The sequence below is a fragment of the Mus pahari genome, chromosome 13 (genome assembly GCF_900095145.1).
Source record: "Mus pahari chromosome 13, PAHARI_EIJ_v1.1, whole genome shotgun sequence".
In the NCBI taxonomy this organism is placed as follows: domain Eukaryota; kingdom Metazoa; phylum Chordata; class Mammalia; order Rodentia; family Muridae; genus Mus; species Mus pahari.
This window is the reverse complement of record NC_034602.1, coordinates 45,944,431-45,963,376: the sequence shown is the minus strand read 5'-3', so window position 1 is coordinate 45,963,376 and position 18,946 is coordinate 45,944,431. Positions and strand designations below refer to the sequence as shown.

At 39.0% G+C, this 18,946-nt stretch overlaps 1 protein-coding gene across 2 annotated transcripts in view; it reads right to left on the bottom strand.

Moving 5' to 3' along the window:
- The window catches only part of Tbc1d19 (TBC1 domain family member 19), a 99,040-nt gene that overhangs the window by 58,106 nt on the left and 21,988 nt on the right, over positions 1-18,946 (bottom strand). The window contains exons 3-11 of one of the 2 annotated variants that reach the window (XM_021210471.1): positions 18,878-18,923; positions 16,095-16,170; positions 13,925-13,999; positions 12,542-12,605; positions 11,249-11,295; positions 10,982-11,092; positions 5,606-5,678; positions 3,634-3,672; positions 1,727-1,839 (exon numbers count right to left, since the gene is read on the bottom strand). In XM_021210471.1, the coding sequence (XP_021066130.1) occupies positions 1,727-1,839; positions 3,634-3,672; positions 5,606-5,678; positions 10,982-11,092; positions 11,249-11,295; positions 12,542-12,605; positions 13,925-13,999; positions 16,095-16,170; positions 18,878-18,923 (644 nt within the window). The remainder of the gene's footprint in view (positions 1-1,726; positions 1,840-3,633; positions 3,673-5,605; positions 5,679-10,981; positions 11,093-11,248; positions 11,296-12,541; positions 12,606-13,924; positions 14,000-16,094; positions 16,171-18,877; positions 18,924-18,946) is intronic. The other variant, XM_029545222.1, reaches the window with a different exon arrangement.

The window sequence follows — 18,946 nt, the reverse complement described above, 5'->3', positions numbered from 1 at the left end:
ATATGTTTGATGTATAAAATGCATTTAAATAATAAAAATTTAAAGAAAAAAGTAAATAAATAAAAAATATAAAATAAGAAAATAAAATGACTACCTCCTCAAAACTCAAATGTAAAAATAACCTTGGACTACTGCAAAAACCAATCATTATCTGTCATTTTTAAGGTGATTTTTTTGGAATAGCCTAAATTTGGTTTTGAAAAGGTAACACTTCCTTTGCAAAAGGAACAGATTTTACATCACTCCACAGTAGTGAAGGCAGCATGCTACTTGAGAACTTAAATCCAGCCAAGAACTATGGTTTTAAGATAACACAAACATAAACAACCTGTCCAACTTACTCAAATCTGTTTTGTTAACAATTATCTCCAAAGTGTTACCACAAAAGATAATCAACATCTCATACTCTAAAACTGTTCTTCAATAAATCACAAGCTTTATCTTTTCAAATAAAAGATGCTGACAGTGCTATTCACAGAGGAAGATTTAAAACACACACACATACAAAAGCACAAGCACACACACACACACACACACACACACACACTCGTGTGTGTGTGTGTGTGTGTGTATCATAATTTTCAAAGGTTAAAATTGCAGTTTTAAAACAGATGTTTTGTTATCATAATTATTAATTTGTAATATAATTACAAGTTGTATTAATTATTATGATAACTGCCATTAGTGGCAAACATTTGTGTCTGGTATATTAATACTCATATAACTTTTTATTATTTGTCACAATTATATGATATAAATATTATTACATATATTTAAGCATGGGTTAGCTGAGACTTGAAGAAACTTAAGCAAGTTGCTCAATGATATGCAGTCAGTAATCCAGATTTATAGTGACAGAACCTGTTATACTACTACCATCACAGTGACTAAAATCTTTAAATGAGTGACTTTATAGACATATATAACCACTATACATAGGTAACTATACATGTATACTCAGTGAGAATATTCCAAAAAATGTCAACGTCTTGTGCAAGTTTTCCTTACTGAATCTATGACCTGGGCTGGGGTTAGAGCTCAGTTGGTAGAGCTGCCTTACATGCACGAAGCCCTAGGCTCCATCTCCAACATCGGAAAACAAAAAATGCCTGCTCTCTCTATTAGTGATTTAGTCACTTCCTTTAATATTCATCTCATTTCCCGAAAAATAATTATTTGGAAAACTAATATTCCTCCATTATCTGTTAAATGTTAGAACCACAGAGACAGTGTACACTTAAAGGTGACCATAAAACTGAGCGTGGTTGCTCATGCCCGTAGTCCCAGCCCTTTCAGAAGTAGAGACAAGAGCAGCAGGTGTTCAGGGCCAGACTCTCGAGATAAGTGAGTTTGAACCCAACATGGGCTCCATGAGTCTACCTCAAAAAAATCAAACGAACAAATGAGAAATCACAAAGAATTAACTCAGTCATTCTCAGACGCTCTTCTTTCTTACTTGCTATTGTAACATTCCATTCTGTCACAGCCTTCCTGACCTGAGTTTTTTTAAATTTTACTGCCTGTTTTACTACGTATATACATGACCACACTATTTGCTAACAAAGATGTCTGTGGAGCATAGTGATTAAACTGTCAAATCCTGCCTCACCCTGAAAGAGCACTGATGCTGGAAATGAAAACCAGGTGGAAACAAGCTACTTACCAGCGTTCTGCGTTGAAAAGGGTTATTTAGAAAACAAACTAACAACTCCAGTTTGCTTCTTACCTCAGGCTGACTGGAGATATTCAAAATGAGCGCCCAGAGCTCAGCTCTCAGTGCTGTGGGACTTCCTTGTCGGATGTACTGCTGAGCAGCAGCGCTGTCCTGCTGTGCTAGAACTGTCAAACGTATATGACAATCCTGTTAGAAAATTCACAGTGCAGGAGCATCTTGGAAACCTTTATTATAAATCTCCTGGGAAGCAGAGCCTCAGCCTCAGCCTCAGCCTCAGCCTCATCCTCAGATCTGACCTAACGCCATCTATCTTTGTCTTCCTTCATTCTGTGCCTTTGCAGATGGCCCTAACCTGCCTGGTTCAAGTCTTGATCTCCCAGCTCCTGTTCTTTCCCACAGCTCCACAGACCTACAACCTAATAAAACTGATGTCTGGCTTCTGTGACCAAGCAGAGCCTCATCTTCAGAACCTGTGATTTTCATAAAGGTATGTACCAAGTCATGACGCTTCTGTTACTCAGAAGGAGCACTGAAGCTGGGTGTGGTGGCGCACACCTTTAATCCCAGCACTTGGGAGGCAGAGGCAGGAGGATTTCTGAGTTTGAGGCCAGCCTGGTCTACAGAGTAAGTTCCAAGACAGCCAGGGCTACACAGAGAAACCCTGTCTCAAAAAAAAAAAAAAAAGAAAAGAAAGAAAAAAAAAACCCATAGCAGAAGATGGCCTAGTCAGTCATCGTTGGGAAGAGATGCCCCTTGCAAACTTTATATGCCCCATACAGGGGAATGCCAAGAAGAGGAAGTGGGTGGGCAGGGGAGCAGGGTGGAGGGAGGATATTGGGGACATTCGGGATAGCATTTGAAATGTAAATGAAGAAAATATTTAATAAAATAGGTTTAAAAAAAAGAGGAAAGAAAAAAAAAACTCCAAAAAACCAAGAAGGAGCACTGTACATGCAGAACAATGTAAGAATGTTAAGACATCCAGTCTACCAAGTGGCTTCTTAGCTCTAAAAAAAAGAAAAGGAAAAGACATACAAAACAAAGACTAATAAACTTTTAACCTAAGTACACATACTTTTAAAAAAATCAGTATAGAGTACCAGTTTGCTTCCATTTTTATATTCTTTAAAATATGAGCTATTCAACATGGAAATAAAAAGCCAAAATAAAAAGCAAGTGAGATATACTACACAAGCAATATTCATCTAACAGCATCATTCTCTTGTTTCCTTTTACAGGGAAGAGGAAATGTTCTACTAACTGAAAATGACAGGAAGAAGGGAGACAAAAGCAGCATAATGATGTAAAAGGATGCTCCTGTCTGAATGTCTGATCAAAGAGGCCACTCGTACAAAAGAGCTCTTTGAAATTAACATGACTTTGAAACATTCATGGAGGGACATTGGTACACAACAGTAATTGTCATAGACAGTTCAGTCTGACACAAAGCCTTGTTTGCACCCCCAAAGACAATAAAAGATTATAGAAACAAGAAAAAGAGACCCCAAAAGATGGGCAATTATTCCCCGGGATATGGAGACATTTATTAAGCCTTATTGTGAGCTGTCAGTGGGATTTAAGAGCTCCATCCTCTCCTGATGCAGGAGCATGCCCTCATTAGCGCTAATGAGAGGTGTGTGGGTGCATCAAAGAGGAAGCTGCCTCCTTGACTGAGATGAAATTCGGCTGCAGACGCTCCACTCTCATGAAGCTGACAAATGGTGGTCTGCACTTCCTGCTCAGCGAGCCAGCTGTGTGCTTAGCTTACATTTACTGAGACAGCTACTACACTGCATTCTGCTTCTAAAAAGGATTTCTCTTAGATTACCTGCTCAGCTAAATATTATAACTCTCCAGTGCTTCCCTTTACAGAGAATGATCTCAACCGAGCCTATTTCATCGGGACAGTTACCTAGCTGTCTTTTTTTATAGATTTTAATAAATCTTACTAAACTTACCTTTCTGCCCAATACGCACATGCTCATTTTCAAAAAGTTCTAAAAGTATTAAAGGAAAATAAAATTATTAGACACAAACATGATCAACTACATTTAGAATAAGAAGCATTTTTCCCAGTACTAATACTTTTCATTATTTTAAAAGTTAGATAACTACGTAGAAACCACACGAGATTCTGTTTGTGTGTTTATTTGGCACAGAACCTTGCTGCTCCAGCTTGTCTTAATCTCACTGATGGAGCCTGAGGTGGCCTCCAGCTTCCAAGGGCTAGGCTTCAAGGTACACACTACCACCCCTGACCCTGAAAGCCAGAACAAACAGCCTTAGAGAAGCCTTTTCCTAAGCTGTTCAAAGTGAGTTCACACATTTAATTGGGAAGCAAAAATGGGCAAATTGTTTCTGTTGTTAAAACAGAATATATTCTCATACAAAAAATATTTCTGAACATTCAGAAAGAAGAAACCATTTTTAACATCATTTCAGGGGCTGGAGAGCTGGCTCTGGGGTTAGGAGTTGTTGCTGCTTACTCAAGAGGACTTGAGATCTGATCACAGAGTCCATGTTGGGCTGCTGACAACCACTTACAAACTCCAGCTCCAAGGAAGGGGCTCAGTGTCTGCTCCTGGCTCTGTGGGCACCCTCACATATGTAATCACACGATTTCATAGACACATACATACAGAAGCAAACACATCAGTAAAACAAAGCTATCATTAAAATTTTTATTTAAGAAAAAAAAATCTTTGAATTAAAAAACAAACAAACAAGCCTGTTAGCTTATCATTAGTCTATGTAAGCACAGCCTGCATCTCGTAGGTACAAGCCCCACCTCCTGACTGCAATTTAACTTTTCCACTGGAATGGCTGCTTTTTAAATCATAGCAGTCATGATACAAACAAGCTCATTAACTATAGCATATTAAAATAAACTTCTACTACAAAAAAGGACAGAGCACCATTAAGAGAGTTTTGACAAGGTAAGTTTCTGAATACATTTGTAACATGTGTCTGGCAGAGGAGTTGTATCAGAATTTATAAAGACAGCCTTACAGAAAGAAGCAGGCGACTGTCGGACACAAATAAGCCAAGCACTTGCAAAGGTTCTTTACTAAGGATGATAACTTATAAAAACGAGGAAACACAAAAGCTGATTGACCACAATAGTCACCAGAGAAAACAACTGGACCAATATGAAGCCAGATCATAATGGCAAAACCAGAAAAGATTGGAAATTTTAGAGAAGAAGAAAGAAGAAAGAAGAAAGAAGAAAGAAGGAAGAAGGAAGAAGGAGTAGAAGGGAGGAGGGAAGAGGGAGGAGGGAAGAGAAGAAGAAGAAGAAGAAGAAGAAGAAGAAGAAGAAGAAGAAGAAGAAGAAGAAGAAGAAGAAGAAGAAGAAACAAATGAACTACTCAAAGTTGGTGAGAGTGTAAGTTGACATGCTAAGTTTGGAAAACTGGCAATATCCACTGACATTGCTCATGTGCACATGATGCGGTAACTATCAACTCACTCAGGTATGTGCCCTAAGATGTACATGCACATCAAATGCATGTGAAAAAAAATACTCACAGCAAGACAATTGATGCTAACCAAATGGTGGGAATAATTCAAATGGCCTCTAACAAGAGACACTATAGACAATAGTAATTACATATGGTGGATCACAATATAAAAATGGAAAGAAACAATTTACAAGTCTCCATAACACTATGGATCTTATTGACATCTATAAGCCAAAGAAAACCAAAACAAGTGCGTGACTGAATAATTCCAAACAGGCCACACTAGCCCTTTCAAACAGGACAGCTGTTACTATAGAGTGGCATAGGCTGTTGTGATATGCTGTTTCTTGGTTGGGTTGGAGGTCACAAAGCATGTCTACTTTGTAATCCACTGATCTTCATAGAGATGGCCTGTGTACTTGGAAGCTATCACTTGTCACTAATTAAATGTCACATGGGAAATACTAACCAGGAGGCACTTGTGTAGAATCATCTATTCCCAGTTGTCCTGTGTTTAAGCCAAGTTCTACAAAACATTCTTTCTGAAAAATAACATATGGAGAATTAGCACACATCTGGCTCTGGTGCATGTGAAAAGGTTACTTGTACCTAAATATCAACAAGTTAAAAAACACATGTAAAAATGAATCACTGTTTCATTCAAATATCTAAAAAACAAAAGGACAGTAACAGACTCTAAACATTACAACTGTGCACTGCCGACATGGCTGTGCATCATATTCATAGGATATAAATATAACTAGAAAAGATTTGCATACACGATGAGAAAAGAAAGATACAGACACAGTACTTCTCTGGAACAGGACCTTTGGTAATATTTTCCTTTCCATCAGTTTTTCCTGTCTAAACCTCTTTGTTTTGAGCCCTTTGGTTAGTATGAATGCTGGCACTGACTTCTTTAAAAGAATGTTTTTTCTTGATTTTGCCTCTTTGTTAACATACAAATCACATCAGAAGAGATGATACTAATCCTCCTAGATAAAGATATATTAATGCTTTAACCTCTCCTAAAACATGAAAGCAAACAAGCAAATGCACAGACACCCCCCCTCCTTCATCTCTCTTCCTTCCCCTCTCTCAGGACCACTCACTCACATCATTCTACCAATTTTACCTAACATCATTGTCCAAAATTACCAACATTTACTTCTGTGTCCTCTGTGATCTGACATCTTACTCTGACCTTAACAAATATCCAAAACAAGTTGTTTTTTTTTTTTTTTTTTTTTTTTAGCAAAATTGTACTATTAAGTGCTCAGCTAAAATAAGGATGAATTCGATTTACTCCTAAGACTTCCTTCACTTCTCTGGTAATTTCCTGGGACAAAAATCACATCTGTATTTTATAACCATAAAAAAACCCACAGAGCCGGGCCTGGTGGCGCAGGCCTTTAATCCCAGCACCCGGGAGGCAGAGGCAGGTGGATTTCTGAGTTCGAGGCCAGCCTGGTCTACCAAGTGAGTTCCAGGACAGCCAGGGCTANAAAAAAAAAAAAACAAAACCCCACATTGTTCATATTATTTTACTCTACAAGAAATTAAATATTCCTATTAATAGTTGCTTCAGTGCTTTATAAATATTCTGATTGGTGAGCCATACTTCTTCTCTTTTAAAATAGAATTAATTTTAATTTTTTCAAATCATCTATTATGTTTCATGATTCTTCCATTTCCACCACAACCTTCCATGTATTTTATAGTACTTTCACTGACTCATTATTATTAATGACTAGACATCTCAGCATTCATCTAGCATTAAGAATAGCATTCATCTAGACCCTAAAACACAAACCCGGAGGCAACAAACACCTCGATACTAGCTTCTGATTTCAGAGACTGGAGCATCTCATGTATGCAGTGTGAGATCTGGATGTCCACTTTCCATGTCATTGCTCTGGACCATTTTTCATTCAGTGTTAGCAAACTCTCAATTTCTATGAAAACTGATCGTAGGACGCGTGCATCCTCAGAAGCCTTCCTTGCTCTCCCAGACTGACAACAGGAACTTCCAATATATTATCCCTTCTTAGCCTCAACCTAAACACTTAGTCACAGGCTAGTAAAACTGCCCTTCTCCTGCCCATCCACCCTAGCCTGTCATCCTTTGAAGATGAAGACTATCTCTTTGTCTTGCACTCCCCAGTACATATCAAAGTGCTGACCCAGCAAACTCTGAACTACCAGTGTCTAGTCCCATCTGGCTATGCCACTAAATTAGTCACAACCTCTCTTTAGAGTTAGTAGAACTCCATTTCATGAAATTCCCTTGTAACATGACAGTCTACATAACCCAATCATTCTGAGTCAGAATCATCCTGACACGGTCTAATGATGGTAGGAAGTAGTACTAATGACGACGGATGAAGAGCACCCATACTCCCTCCCACAGGCCCATACTGGCCTGGAGGAAAGATGTGCCCGTTGGTGCTATAGAAACATGACTGTTAGGGTGTAACTAATCACTGTCTGATTAGATCTGAGGCCTGCTCCACAAGAGGGAATATCATGCCGGTATCATCTCCTTGTCAATGGATGGGAGATCACAGGCCTAGGGCAAAACATGTAACTGTTACTTTGCTCAACAAATACTACTCTAACCAAAGAGAAGGAGAATTTTCAGAAAAAGTTTACAGAAAAGACTCCACCAGGACCAAAAACAGACTGCTTCCAAGTCACAGCCAGAGCTTGAGACTACCAGAGAAATAGATACTTTTGACAGCAATGCTGGAGCATGTGCAGCACGTCTTGTGTCGTTCTATAAATCTAAGTTAATATGGGGCCAAACTGTGGTCTATTCTCTTCTGTGTCACCCTAAATCTAACCTTAAACATCTACAACACCTACTAGTGGTCATTTTATTTTATTTTATTTTATTTAATTTTTGCTTTTATTTTTTTCAAACTGTTTTTCTCTTATTGAAAATAGATTTGGGGGTGGCACAATGTATTCTGATTATGGTTTTTCCCTCCCCTTACTGCACCCAGTTCTCCCCTTCCTCCCCTTCCATCCAGGGTCATACTCTTTTTGTCTCTCATTAAAAAGCAAGCAGGCATCCAAGGAATAATAATAAAATAAGTTAAGATAGATTAAAAACAAACAAATCAGAATATGACAAAGCAACCAACCAAGGAAAAAGACCCAAAGGAATAGCATGAGAAATTATATAAAAGATGCAGAGAGACAGCCCTTTATACACTCAGGAATCTCCCCCCCCCCCTTAAAAAAAAAGAACTGGAAACCATAATATATACAGAAAGAACCACTAAGGTATAATAATAATGATAATAATAAGAAGAAGAGGAATATTCACCCTGACTTAACATCATGAATCAAAGAACCTCCAAAGATGCCACTGAGTTTGTTTGGGGCTGACCTACTCTGGGCATGGGGTATACCATGGCCTATGCCATGAGGTATACCCTTAAAAGTCTTTTGTTTCCCTAATGAGAGTTTCTTGGAGGAAAGTAATTTTTAAGTAATTTTTTCTTTTCAAGTGGCCATCAGTTGGAGACAGCTTCTGGGTTAGGGATGGGGGCATGTGTACACCTCTTCTTTCATCTCTAGGACCCCATCTGGTGCAGACCCCTGCACCCCTGCATCCCTGCACATGCTACCCCTGCCTCTGAGAAGTCATATGTGCATTGATACTATTATGTCTAGAAGACCTTGATTTCTGTGAAATGTAAATAAAGAAAATATCTAATAAAAAAGTCATCAAATATATTTGTGTTACCCATATTATCTGATGTATGTGGACAGAGATGTGTTTCTAATGAAAATAGGCATCACAAAAAAAAAAAAAGAAAGAAAAGAAAACATTATAAGAGACAGAAGGGATGGAGGAAACCAAGTGGTCATTCTATTTTCTTATACTCCTAATTCTCATTCTCTCTCCCACCCTCTCTCCTACCTCTCCCTCTTCCCCCACTCCTTTTGCTCTTTGAGTTCACTGCCTCATGCTCTCAAATTGCAACAGTTTGAACATCTTAGGATTTTAAGTTCATCACTCAAGCCTGGGGGGGGGGGTGAATAAAAAAAAATGTGACTGGGAGCTATGCAGCGGGGATTTCCCTAGAGTGTGATGGACCACTCTCTGTTGGACAGCACTACAGCCAGCCAGCTGTGGAACTAGAAAGGTTCTCCAAATCTTTGCTAGCTTTCCTGGTATTCGAGAAGTGGTAGGGGGTTGGAAAGCATAGCAGCAGACATAAGAATGCCAGTCTCACCATTCCATAGACTTTCATTTGATCCCTATTTTAATGACTTCTACCTTCCTACAGTACATCAGACCTTTCTTGAGTTAATAGCTGTTTAGGGTCCATATCTCTGGTGAGGATGCTCTGGGCTCCTATGAGGGTCATGTGACTGCACAATGGGAAGGTGCTCCACCCGACAGTCCTCAAAGACCCTCCATTCTCAGCCCTACAGATTGCCAAGGCAGGGACCCATAGTGTCTCTGATCCTTGAGCCTTTCCAAGGGTCTATGAAGAAAGCCATTTTGCCTCTATTATTAAAGTTTATTACTAGTTAAGAAGGAAAACGTAAGCCACAGATGTCAAAAGGAAAAACAGAAGTAGCAAGTGCAGAAAGCAACTGTGGATTCTAGGAGCATGCATGAAAGGAAGTGTGACGTCAGAAAAGTCTCCTCCCAGTGTTCAAGACTGTAATCAAGACCAATGGGGGTGACAAAAAGAAATGCCAAAGGGGCAGGCTGGAGCTGGGCTGCAGAGGACACCACTGTACCCAGGAACCTGCTGGAGCCTTTCAAGCATCCCCCCAGAGCCATCCCTTTTACTCATGGAGTGACTAACACAAGCCGCTGGGCAAAAGGACAATGGTTCAGATCCAGCACAGTGCAGCAGAGCAGAGTGGAGGGTGTGGAGTCAATGTTATCCCCCTTCCTAGTTTCCCCTCTGAAAACCCCCTATCCCTTCCTCCCTCCCCCTGCTCACCAACCCACCCACTCCTGCTTCCTGGCCCTGGCATTCCACTATACTGGGGCATAGAACCTTCACAGGACCAAGAGCCTCTCCTCCCATTGATGACTGACTAGGCCATCCTCTGCTACATATGCAGCTAGAGCCATGAGTCCCACCATGTTTTTTCTTTGGTTGGTGGTTTAGTCCCAGGGAGCTCTTGGGGTACTGGTTAGTTCATATTGTTGTTTCTCCTATGGGGCTGCAAACCCCTTCAGCTCCTTGGGTACTTTCTCTAGCTCCTTCATTGGGGACCCTGTGCTCAGTCCAATGGATGGCTGTGAGCATCCACTTCTTTATTTGTCAGGCACTGGCAAAGCCGCACAGGACACAGCTATATCAGGCTCCTGTCAGCAAGCTCTTGTTAGCATCTGTTACAGTCATTTTATAAAACTTATTTATTATATACACAGCATGTGTGCATGCAGACCAGAAGAGGGCACTAGATCTCATTACAGATGGTTGTGAGCCACTGTGTGGTTGCTGTGAATTGAACTCAGGACCTCTGGAAGAACAGCCAGTGCTCTTGCTACTAAGCCATCTCTTCAACCCCACAATCATATTTATAACCACATATCAAACGCCTGAGTCTCTGCAAACAGCCTCATAAATATCTGTTTGTTATTGGAATGGACAAAACATTTATAGGCCAATGTAAGCTTATTTGACTTGCACACACATAAACTTGCTCTTTCTATGTACATATTTCCAACAAAAAGGATGTTACTTTAGTGATTTGTTTAACATGTCCATGACTCTGATTATAGCAGATACATGCTGCACTAGAATATTTTTCTAGTGGCTATCTTCTAATATACATTAATTTACTCTTCAATGTGTATACTTACCAATTCAGGGATGTCTTTTACTTTCAGAGGAACTTGGATTAAACCCAAATGAGTCCTAAAACTAAGAGAATCACCATTTTCATAATTTGGATTGCGGAGATTAATTAATACCTTTAAAAATAAACAACAAGCCTGGTTAGTTTCTTTATATGCTTTCCCTTGCCAAACATAATTCTTGTATCACCTCAGGTTAAAAAGCCATTTGGGGTCATGCACAGCTCTTCAATTACACCCATCATATCTGCATATCTACCTGATAGAACATACCTCAAGAAAGTCCTTAGGTGCATAAACGGGTCGAAAAAGGCTTAAATCTAGAATCAGTTAGAGTAAAACAAAATTTCAGATAATATATGAAATGACCAATAAATACTAATGTCACTTTCGTGTTTCTACAGAGAAGAATCACATGATTATAGAGTAATTGATTATTTGCTGGACATTATCTGAGACACTGGGATCAAAGAAATAAAAACCCTGTCTTTGACAACTTAAACAACAAATTAAAGAAGATCTTCAGAGTTTCTTATAAAGATTCTGTATGAGAATTTTAAAGTACTTGGAATACAAATAACGCACTCTCAGTGAATTCCTCTGCTTTGGTTAAACTTTTCCAATTTCAGTTGTCCCATTTCCTATTATTGTTCCCAGACTAGCTGGGGGCCAGGAGGAGGTCAGCCATGTGTGTGTCTGTTCATACTATTATAGGCATCTATAATATATACTTGTTACTCATTATGTTTATAAAGCTGACTATGCATTAAAGACAAAACACAATTTAAAAAAACTTTGAATTCTTGTAATTTATTTTTTCATTAGCCAATCTTTCCTTAGCATCTCAACATAATTAAGCTTACAAAATTTCTACATTAACCAAAGGTAAGTCTTAGGAATCTATTAAGTGAATTTTGTTTACATGTTTTTCTTTAATTATTATTGTTATATTCACATGAGTCTATAAAACAACCGAGTCCATTTAGTGTTGCTCATAAGCATATGTTTAGGGCTGAACACTTGGTATAGGATAAGTGCTTAGGGCCATCCCTAAGGAGGGCTGATCTCTCCTCTCTCAGCAGACATTAACTGGCTGTAGCCAGCTAGGAGTGGGACTTTCACGAGATCTTCCCTGTTTATGTTGGCACATCACCTGGTGTGGTCCTTATTCGGGTCTTGTTTAGGTTACCCTACTGTGTTGCTGTCATTTTGCTGGTACAGCTTCCCTCTCCTATATAGAAGACATGAGTTCCCAGAAGACATTCTGGTCCTCTGTCTTTTATAACCTTTCCCTAGTTGATAAATCTATAACAAAACTCCTACACCTAAGGCTCAAGGAACATCACAGAAGCGGCAACAGAAAGATTATTTACTCTTTTATAAAAATGCCATTTGGAAAACAACGGATAAATGATTTAATATTATCCAAGCAATGGAAAACACAGTCTAAAACTGGAAATTCTTACACTGCAAAACAGAAATCAACAAATCAGACATCTGGGATTAGTGGAGGTGGAAGAAGCAACACTATGCTATTTTACCAATTTCAATTTCCAATCCACATACCTGGCTCATCAGTTCCCATTTCATTCCACTTATTGAGAAGCTCTTTCTGCTCCCCAGCTGGTCTCTAAAAGAATGTTTTAATTAGTTTCAAAGATTTAAAAGTTTAAATAAGGTACTAGAACATAAGAGAAACCAATTAAACATGGAAAACTTCTTTGAATTACACATAAGTTTTACAATGATTGGAACATATCTAGTCTCAATGGCTTAGTTAGAACATGATGTTAATGAGTCTAAGAAGAGAAGGTACAAGACCAGATAGGCCAGTAACTCTCACAAAGAACTGCTCTTACCCCATCAGTAAGCTAGAAATGCATGGCTGGGGAAAACAACTGATTCCGTAGCATTATCTTCTGATGTGAAAGGCAGAATCATATCACACTATGCATTCAGACAGGTTTTCATCTAAGGTTTTTCTGTACACTATACTGTTAGTGCTTCAGTGGCTTCTCCTTGGCTCTCATTAAAAGTATATGCTCTGGATCTATTCAGCAGCAGAGGATAACTAACAGTAGAGAAGGAAGTGAAAGGAAATACCTGTCTCCTCCTTGTAAGTAGCTATAGCATCTAGAACAGAGTCCTAGGGGGCTTTCTTTCTTTTCCTACCTCTTCCATCATTAGGTAAGAAGTAGTTCTAACTAGAATCCAAAGGCTGCAGAGATACAAAAAATTACTCTTCTAATTCTTTACATTAATACTAGAAGATGTCATCATATTGATAATTACAAGGCTGCAGTAATCTTGAACTTGAAGGCATAGTGCTACGGAGCTCATTTACTCAGAATGTACTAAAACTAAATGTCATTAAACATTTTAAAGTATACTCATTCTTTACAGATGTGGTGGTTTGAGTGAGATGTCCCCTACAGTCTCAGGCATTAGAATACTTGTTCCCCTGTTGGTGGTGCCATTTGGGGAGGTTAAATTGTGTTGTAATGCCTTACTAAACAAAGTTTGTCACTGGGGATGCACTTTGTGAGTTCAAAGGGTTGTACCACTCCCAATTTGCTCTCCGATTCCTGCTTGTGCTCTCAGATGCCTGCCCACTGCCAGGCTTCCTGACTATAACAGTGATGGACTCTACCCCTCTGGATCAGTAAGTGCCAAATAAACTCTTCCTTCCATAACTTGCACAGCAATAGAAAACTAAGACAATAACCAAATGACTGAGTAGGCTATAGTATAGGTTCATTATAAAACCATTAAATATATAACGAGTATGTATAAAAGATAACAAAACAATTGGCACTTACAGATTTTTATTTAAAAAGACACACCACTAAATGAAAAATATCAAGCCTATGATACAGTTATACAACTTTATGACATTTTTCAGTAGTTAACTCACAATAAGATACTTTAGCAGGAAATTGTTAAATGTACCTTTCTTGCTAGTGGGATACTCAGTTCTGTGCACATACTATTCAAACTCTTCAAGATTCTTTTTTCCCAACTTCCCTGAAACAAAAGGAACAATGTATCATTGTTTTTCATTAATGTCTATCCTGATAGAAAAACAGTTACTATGATATTCACAGAAATAGCAAAACTGGTTGAGAAGGTTGTCCTTACTCATTAGTTCACTCAACAAACACTCATTACTTCTCTCTGTGTACCAGATACTGGCCAGAGTGCCGTAGTTTGAATAGTCTCAGATACATATATTAAAGTCTTTTACCCCAGTGTTGTACAGTTGAGATGCAGAGGAACTTTTGAGAACTACAGCTTAGTGAGAGGTCCTTTAAGGCACTAGGAGGGAGTCCTGTAGGTCATTTGGGGAACCATCAGACATACACATAGTGTATTTTGAGTTTCCACAAGTAAGGGCTGAGTTCCAGCAGGAAGCATGGACTATAGAGCATACTGATTGGGCCATGTTCCAGGTCTACCACTGACTGCTGTGTGAAGTTGGGCAGAGTGAATCACTGCATCAGTTTCCATGAGTACTTAACAAGTGAGCACATGTCATACTCAGCTGCTGTCACATTAGAGCTCTGTGTGCTACCAGCACTGCTTTAAAAGAAAGAAAACTCATCCATGTACAAGCACCATGCATGTACTAGATTCTTCAGTTACCACTTTCTTTGAATGTACCAATGTAGTTCCCAAAGTATTTTATATAGAAATGGGCTTTTATAAGTCATGGAAGTTTAAATTACTCTGGATAAAATCTTAAATGTTTAAATTTCAGTTAATCCAATGTTGTTCAAACTTATGTAACTATGGAACCCTGACTGGTAGGAAAGCTGCAAACCTCTAGAGATACCACCAAGAATAAATATATTACATATTTCCTCAAAATCTCCATGGTTTCTGTTATACTGCATCGTTATTATAATGGTTTGAATATGATTGGTCCAGGGAGTGGCACTATTAGTAGGTGTGGTCTTGTTGCAATAGGTGTGGACTTATTAGAGGAGGTGTGTCACTTTGGGGGTGACTTTACGAACCTCCTCCAAGCTGCCTGGAAGTCAGTCTTCTCCTAGTGGCCATTAGATCAAGATGCAGGACACCCGTCTATTTCTCCAGCACCATGTCTGCTGGCCTGCTGCCATGCTTCTAGCCATGATGATAATGGACCAAACCTTTGAAAGTGTTATCTAGCCCCAGCTAAATGTTGTCCTTTATAAGAATTGCCTTGGTCATGGTGCCTCTTCACAGTAATGGAAACCCTAACCAAGACAATCATCTCATTTGAAGGAGGTTTTAATGAAAGTAAAGGTTAGAATCTTGCTAACATATACTACAGTGAACTTGGCAATGGGACCCAGCATAATTTTCTCTACAGCAGCAAAGGCATGACCTGGAGCAGGGGGATGAATGAGTATACAGGATTTCTGTAGGAATGATTTGAAATTTTTATAATAAAAAAATTTACTCTATTTCTTAGGCTGTGTTAGGGAGAAGAACCCCATCTCTGCCTGTGATGGTCCTACAGCCTTCCAGCACCAGAGGAAGGTTCACAAGTACTGCTGTGCCAGAGAGGTGAGTGGGGCTATCCCCAGTAAAGGACAGCTAGGGGGATGGGAGCAGGTGACAGGCTCATTGGCTTTACGTGTTAATGTCCTCTCATAGTTTTTGTCCTTGTTTTATTTTAACCTTTAAACTGCCTTCTTTCTTGTTGTCAGCCAACTAGCAGTGATGCCTGCTGGGAGAGTAAATTTATTTTAAATATGGTATCAGTAACACTGGCTTCAAAGGACAGAGGGTTTTCGTTGTTGTTTAGTGGGTGGTGTTTGTTTGGGAATGTTTTGCTGTTCATCAAGATTTCATTCTTTTAAATTCACAGGCCATGAGGAGCAGATGGTTATAGAAGGCTTTATCTTATTTCAAACTTCAGGCCAGTTAGGTACATGACCCTTTCTTTCTATGTAATGTTTTCCAGGTTACCATAGTTAAAAATAAAAAGGCAGAGTATACAAGAATTATTAATACTTAAGAGGTCCTTACTCAATCTTTATATAATGATCAATATATATTACGCCAACAAAAATATGCTATGCATTGCATTGTTTGGCATGCAAGAAGAAAATGAAAACAAACACTGGCCAACCTGTGCTTTCCTCATGTACATCAAAGGTTCTTTGAGATGCTCAGGGGGTGCAGAAGGATGACTGGGCAAAGGAAACCTAGAAGCAAAGAGAGGCAGCTAAGTAGCATACTGAGCTCTCAATAATGAATTACCTTGGTAAGAAGTTGATGCTACAAACAAAATAGAGTACCTGTTAATAGTTCATTTGTAAGTACAGGGTCTAATAAAAATTTTAATTATATCATCTTACTAATGGTAAATGTTTTTGTTTTATACCTCACACAGGGTCTCACTGGGTAGCCCTGACTGGCCTGGAACTCACTATACAGACCAGGATAGTCTTGAACTGATCTTGCCTCTGCCTCCCAAGCACTGAGATTACAGGTGTGCAACACCATACCCAGATAAAATGCACCAGCTCATAGTTCTGGAGCCCAGAGAGTCTAACATCCAGGTCCTAACATTTGGAGAGAGCCTTCTATACCATCTGATAACAGAAGGTAAGACGCCCACTGAGAAAACATGCCCAAACCTAGCCTTTTATGCTGTCTCCAGTCCAGCCCATAAGGGAAGGCTCTTGTGCCCTAATGGCTCCCAAGGGTCTCAGTAATATTATTACAGTGGAATTACATTTCACCCATGAACTTTGGAGGGGACATTTAAACCACAGCAGACCACTTAAATAATTATTTGACTGGATTTTTAAGACTATTTATTCTTGGAGTTCAGGTTAGAGATTCCCTGTACTCTCATTATGAGTTATGGCTTTTATTTAGTCTTTAAAAAAAATCAATTCTGTGTGTCTTTACAAGTATGTGAAGTTGTGTGTGTGCACGCGCCTGTGTCTACCTAGTCTTGCTCAGTGACAAAAGTCCGACATTGAGCTCTCACTTCCCATTCTGTTTTATCATTTTTCTCCTTTGATTCAGAACCCAAGTAAGAAGAAAGGTAGCATTAATGAGCTCCCACAAAACTCTCAACTAGTTATTAAAAAGGTTCACAGTTGCATTGTGTAGGATATTAAAGATATGAAAACGAATGGAAGACAGGCTTTGTCATCAACTAAAAAGACAGTCTGCCGTATGAATCTACTTTCAGAAATACACGAGATCACTAAAATAGAAGTCATTAGTATAATCTCAGATTGAAAAGCCAGAATTAGGGATAATATACAACAGGTATCTCTATTACATTGTGTGAAGTAATATTTTTACTTGCCATGGCAAACATCTACCCCTCTAGTAGCTAGAATTACCAATGACATGGTTGCAGTCAATTTCAATAATAGATAGGACTTATATCTGATGTTATCTGAGAAGTCACAGAGCAGCTTGGAGGATGGAAATAGGCAAAACACTAAAATCTAACTTTAAAAATGTGTGTGGTGGTTTGAATGAGAATAGCTTCCACTGACTCATTTATTTGAATGTTGGGTTCCTAGTTTTTAAACTGTTTGTAAAGGATTAGGAGATGTAACCTTGTTAGAGGAGGGGCTTCACTGAGGTTATGTTTTGAGGGTTCAAAAGCCCAAAGCAAGCCCAGTCTCTCGCTCCCTTCCTCCCCCTCCACTCCTCCATCATGGCCTTATGCTTCAGGTATAAGCTCTCAACTACTACTCCAACACTGTGCCAGTCCGCCAAGATGGTCATGAACTCACCCTCGGAAACAAGTAGCACCCCCCTAATTAAATGATTTCGGGGGTTTTTTTCCTTTTTTTTTTTATTAGATGTTTTCTTTATTTACATTTCAAATGTTATCCCCTTTCCTAGTTTCCCCTCGGAAAATCCCCATCCCCTCCCCCTCCCCCTGCTCCCCAACCCACCCACTCCTGCTTCCTGGCCCTGGCATTCCCCTATACTGGGGCATAGAACCTTCACAGGACCAAGGGCCTCTCCTCCCTTTGATGATCGACTAGGCCATCCTCTGCTACATATGCAGCTAAATGCTTTCTTTTATATGTTGCCTTGGTGTGGAGTTTCTTCACAACAATAGAAAAATAACTAATTGCACATCTAAAGTATAAATCTATAGGTCTTCATCTGAGCCTACCTCAGAAGCAGTCTGGTTAAACAAGAGTATCTCAGTTCCCAGTTAGATAGCTTAGAGAGAGAGACTGTGGGAAATAGAGTGTTAGAAACTACAGCACGCTAGAGACAGACCAAGTGGTAAAACAAAACAGCAGACACAGAACTTCCTTTGGCCTGTTTATACATATCATGAGGGCAGGCTGTGTGCTTAGGTTTCTACTCTACCCTCTGAGTGTTTCTCAACCCACTAGCACAGAGGCAACACTCCATGAATGACAGATGAATAATGGAGTATTTAATAAACCACCAAGCTAACATTCTGGAGCTATATTTTTGAGAGCAAAATCTCTATACATTTTAATAAGCACTGATGGCAAATCAAGATAGATAAAAACATTTAGGTTTTTAGTAACAATAATAATCTTACAAAGAAAAAGAAATTATGTTTATAATGGTCAGTTTGTAATGGCAGAAAGAAGTATAATGTTTTAAATTCAACAATAAGAAGAATGTAAGTATTATTAGAACTATCTCATTACCTAATTACCTTGGATGAATACATTCTCAATATACAAAGCTGGTAACAGAGAAAAGCCCCACCTATTTATTACTCTTTCTCAGACTAGACTGCAGTGATCTGTGACATTGACTTGCTTGCAATTCTATAAGTATTCAAATGGGAGTATAGGTATAGACAACAACAATAATTTTCACTACTTACAATGTAAGTATAGTTGAACAAAATAGTATCTCAAAATAGATGGGAAAAAAACTCACACATTCAGTTCACTATAAACAGCATTCTGAAGTTTCTTCTCCCAACCTGTTTTTAAGTTTTAAAAAATA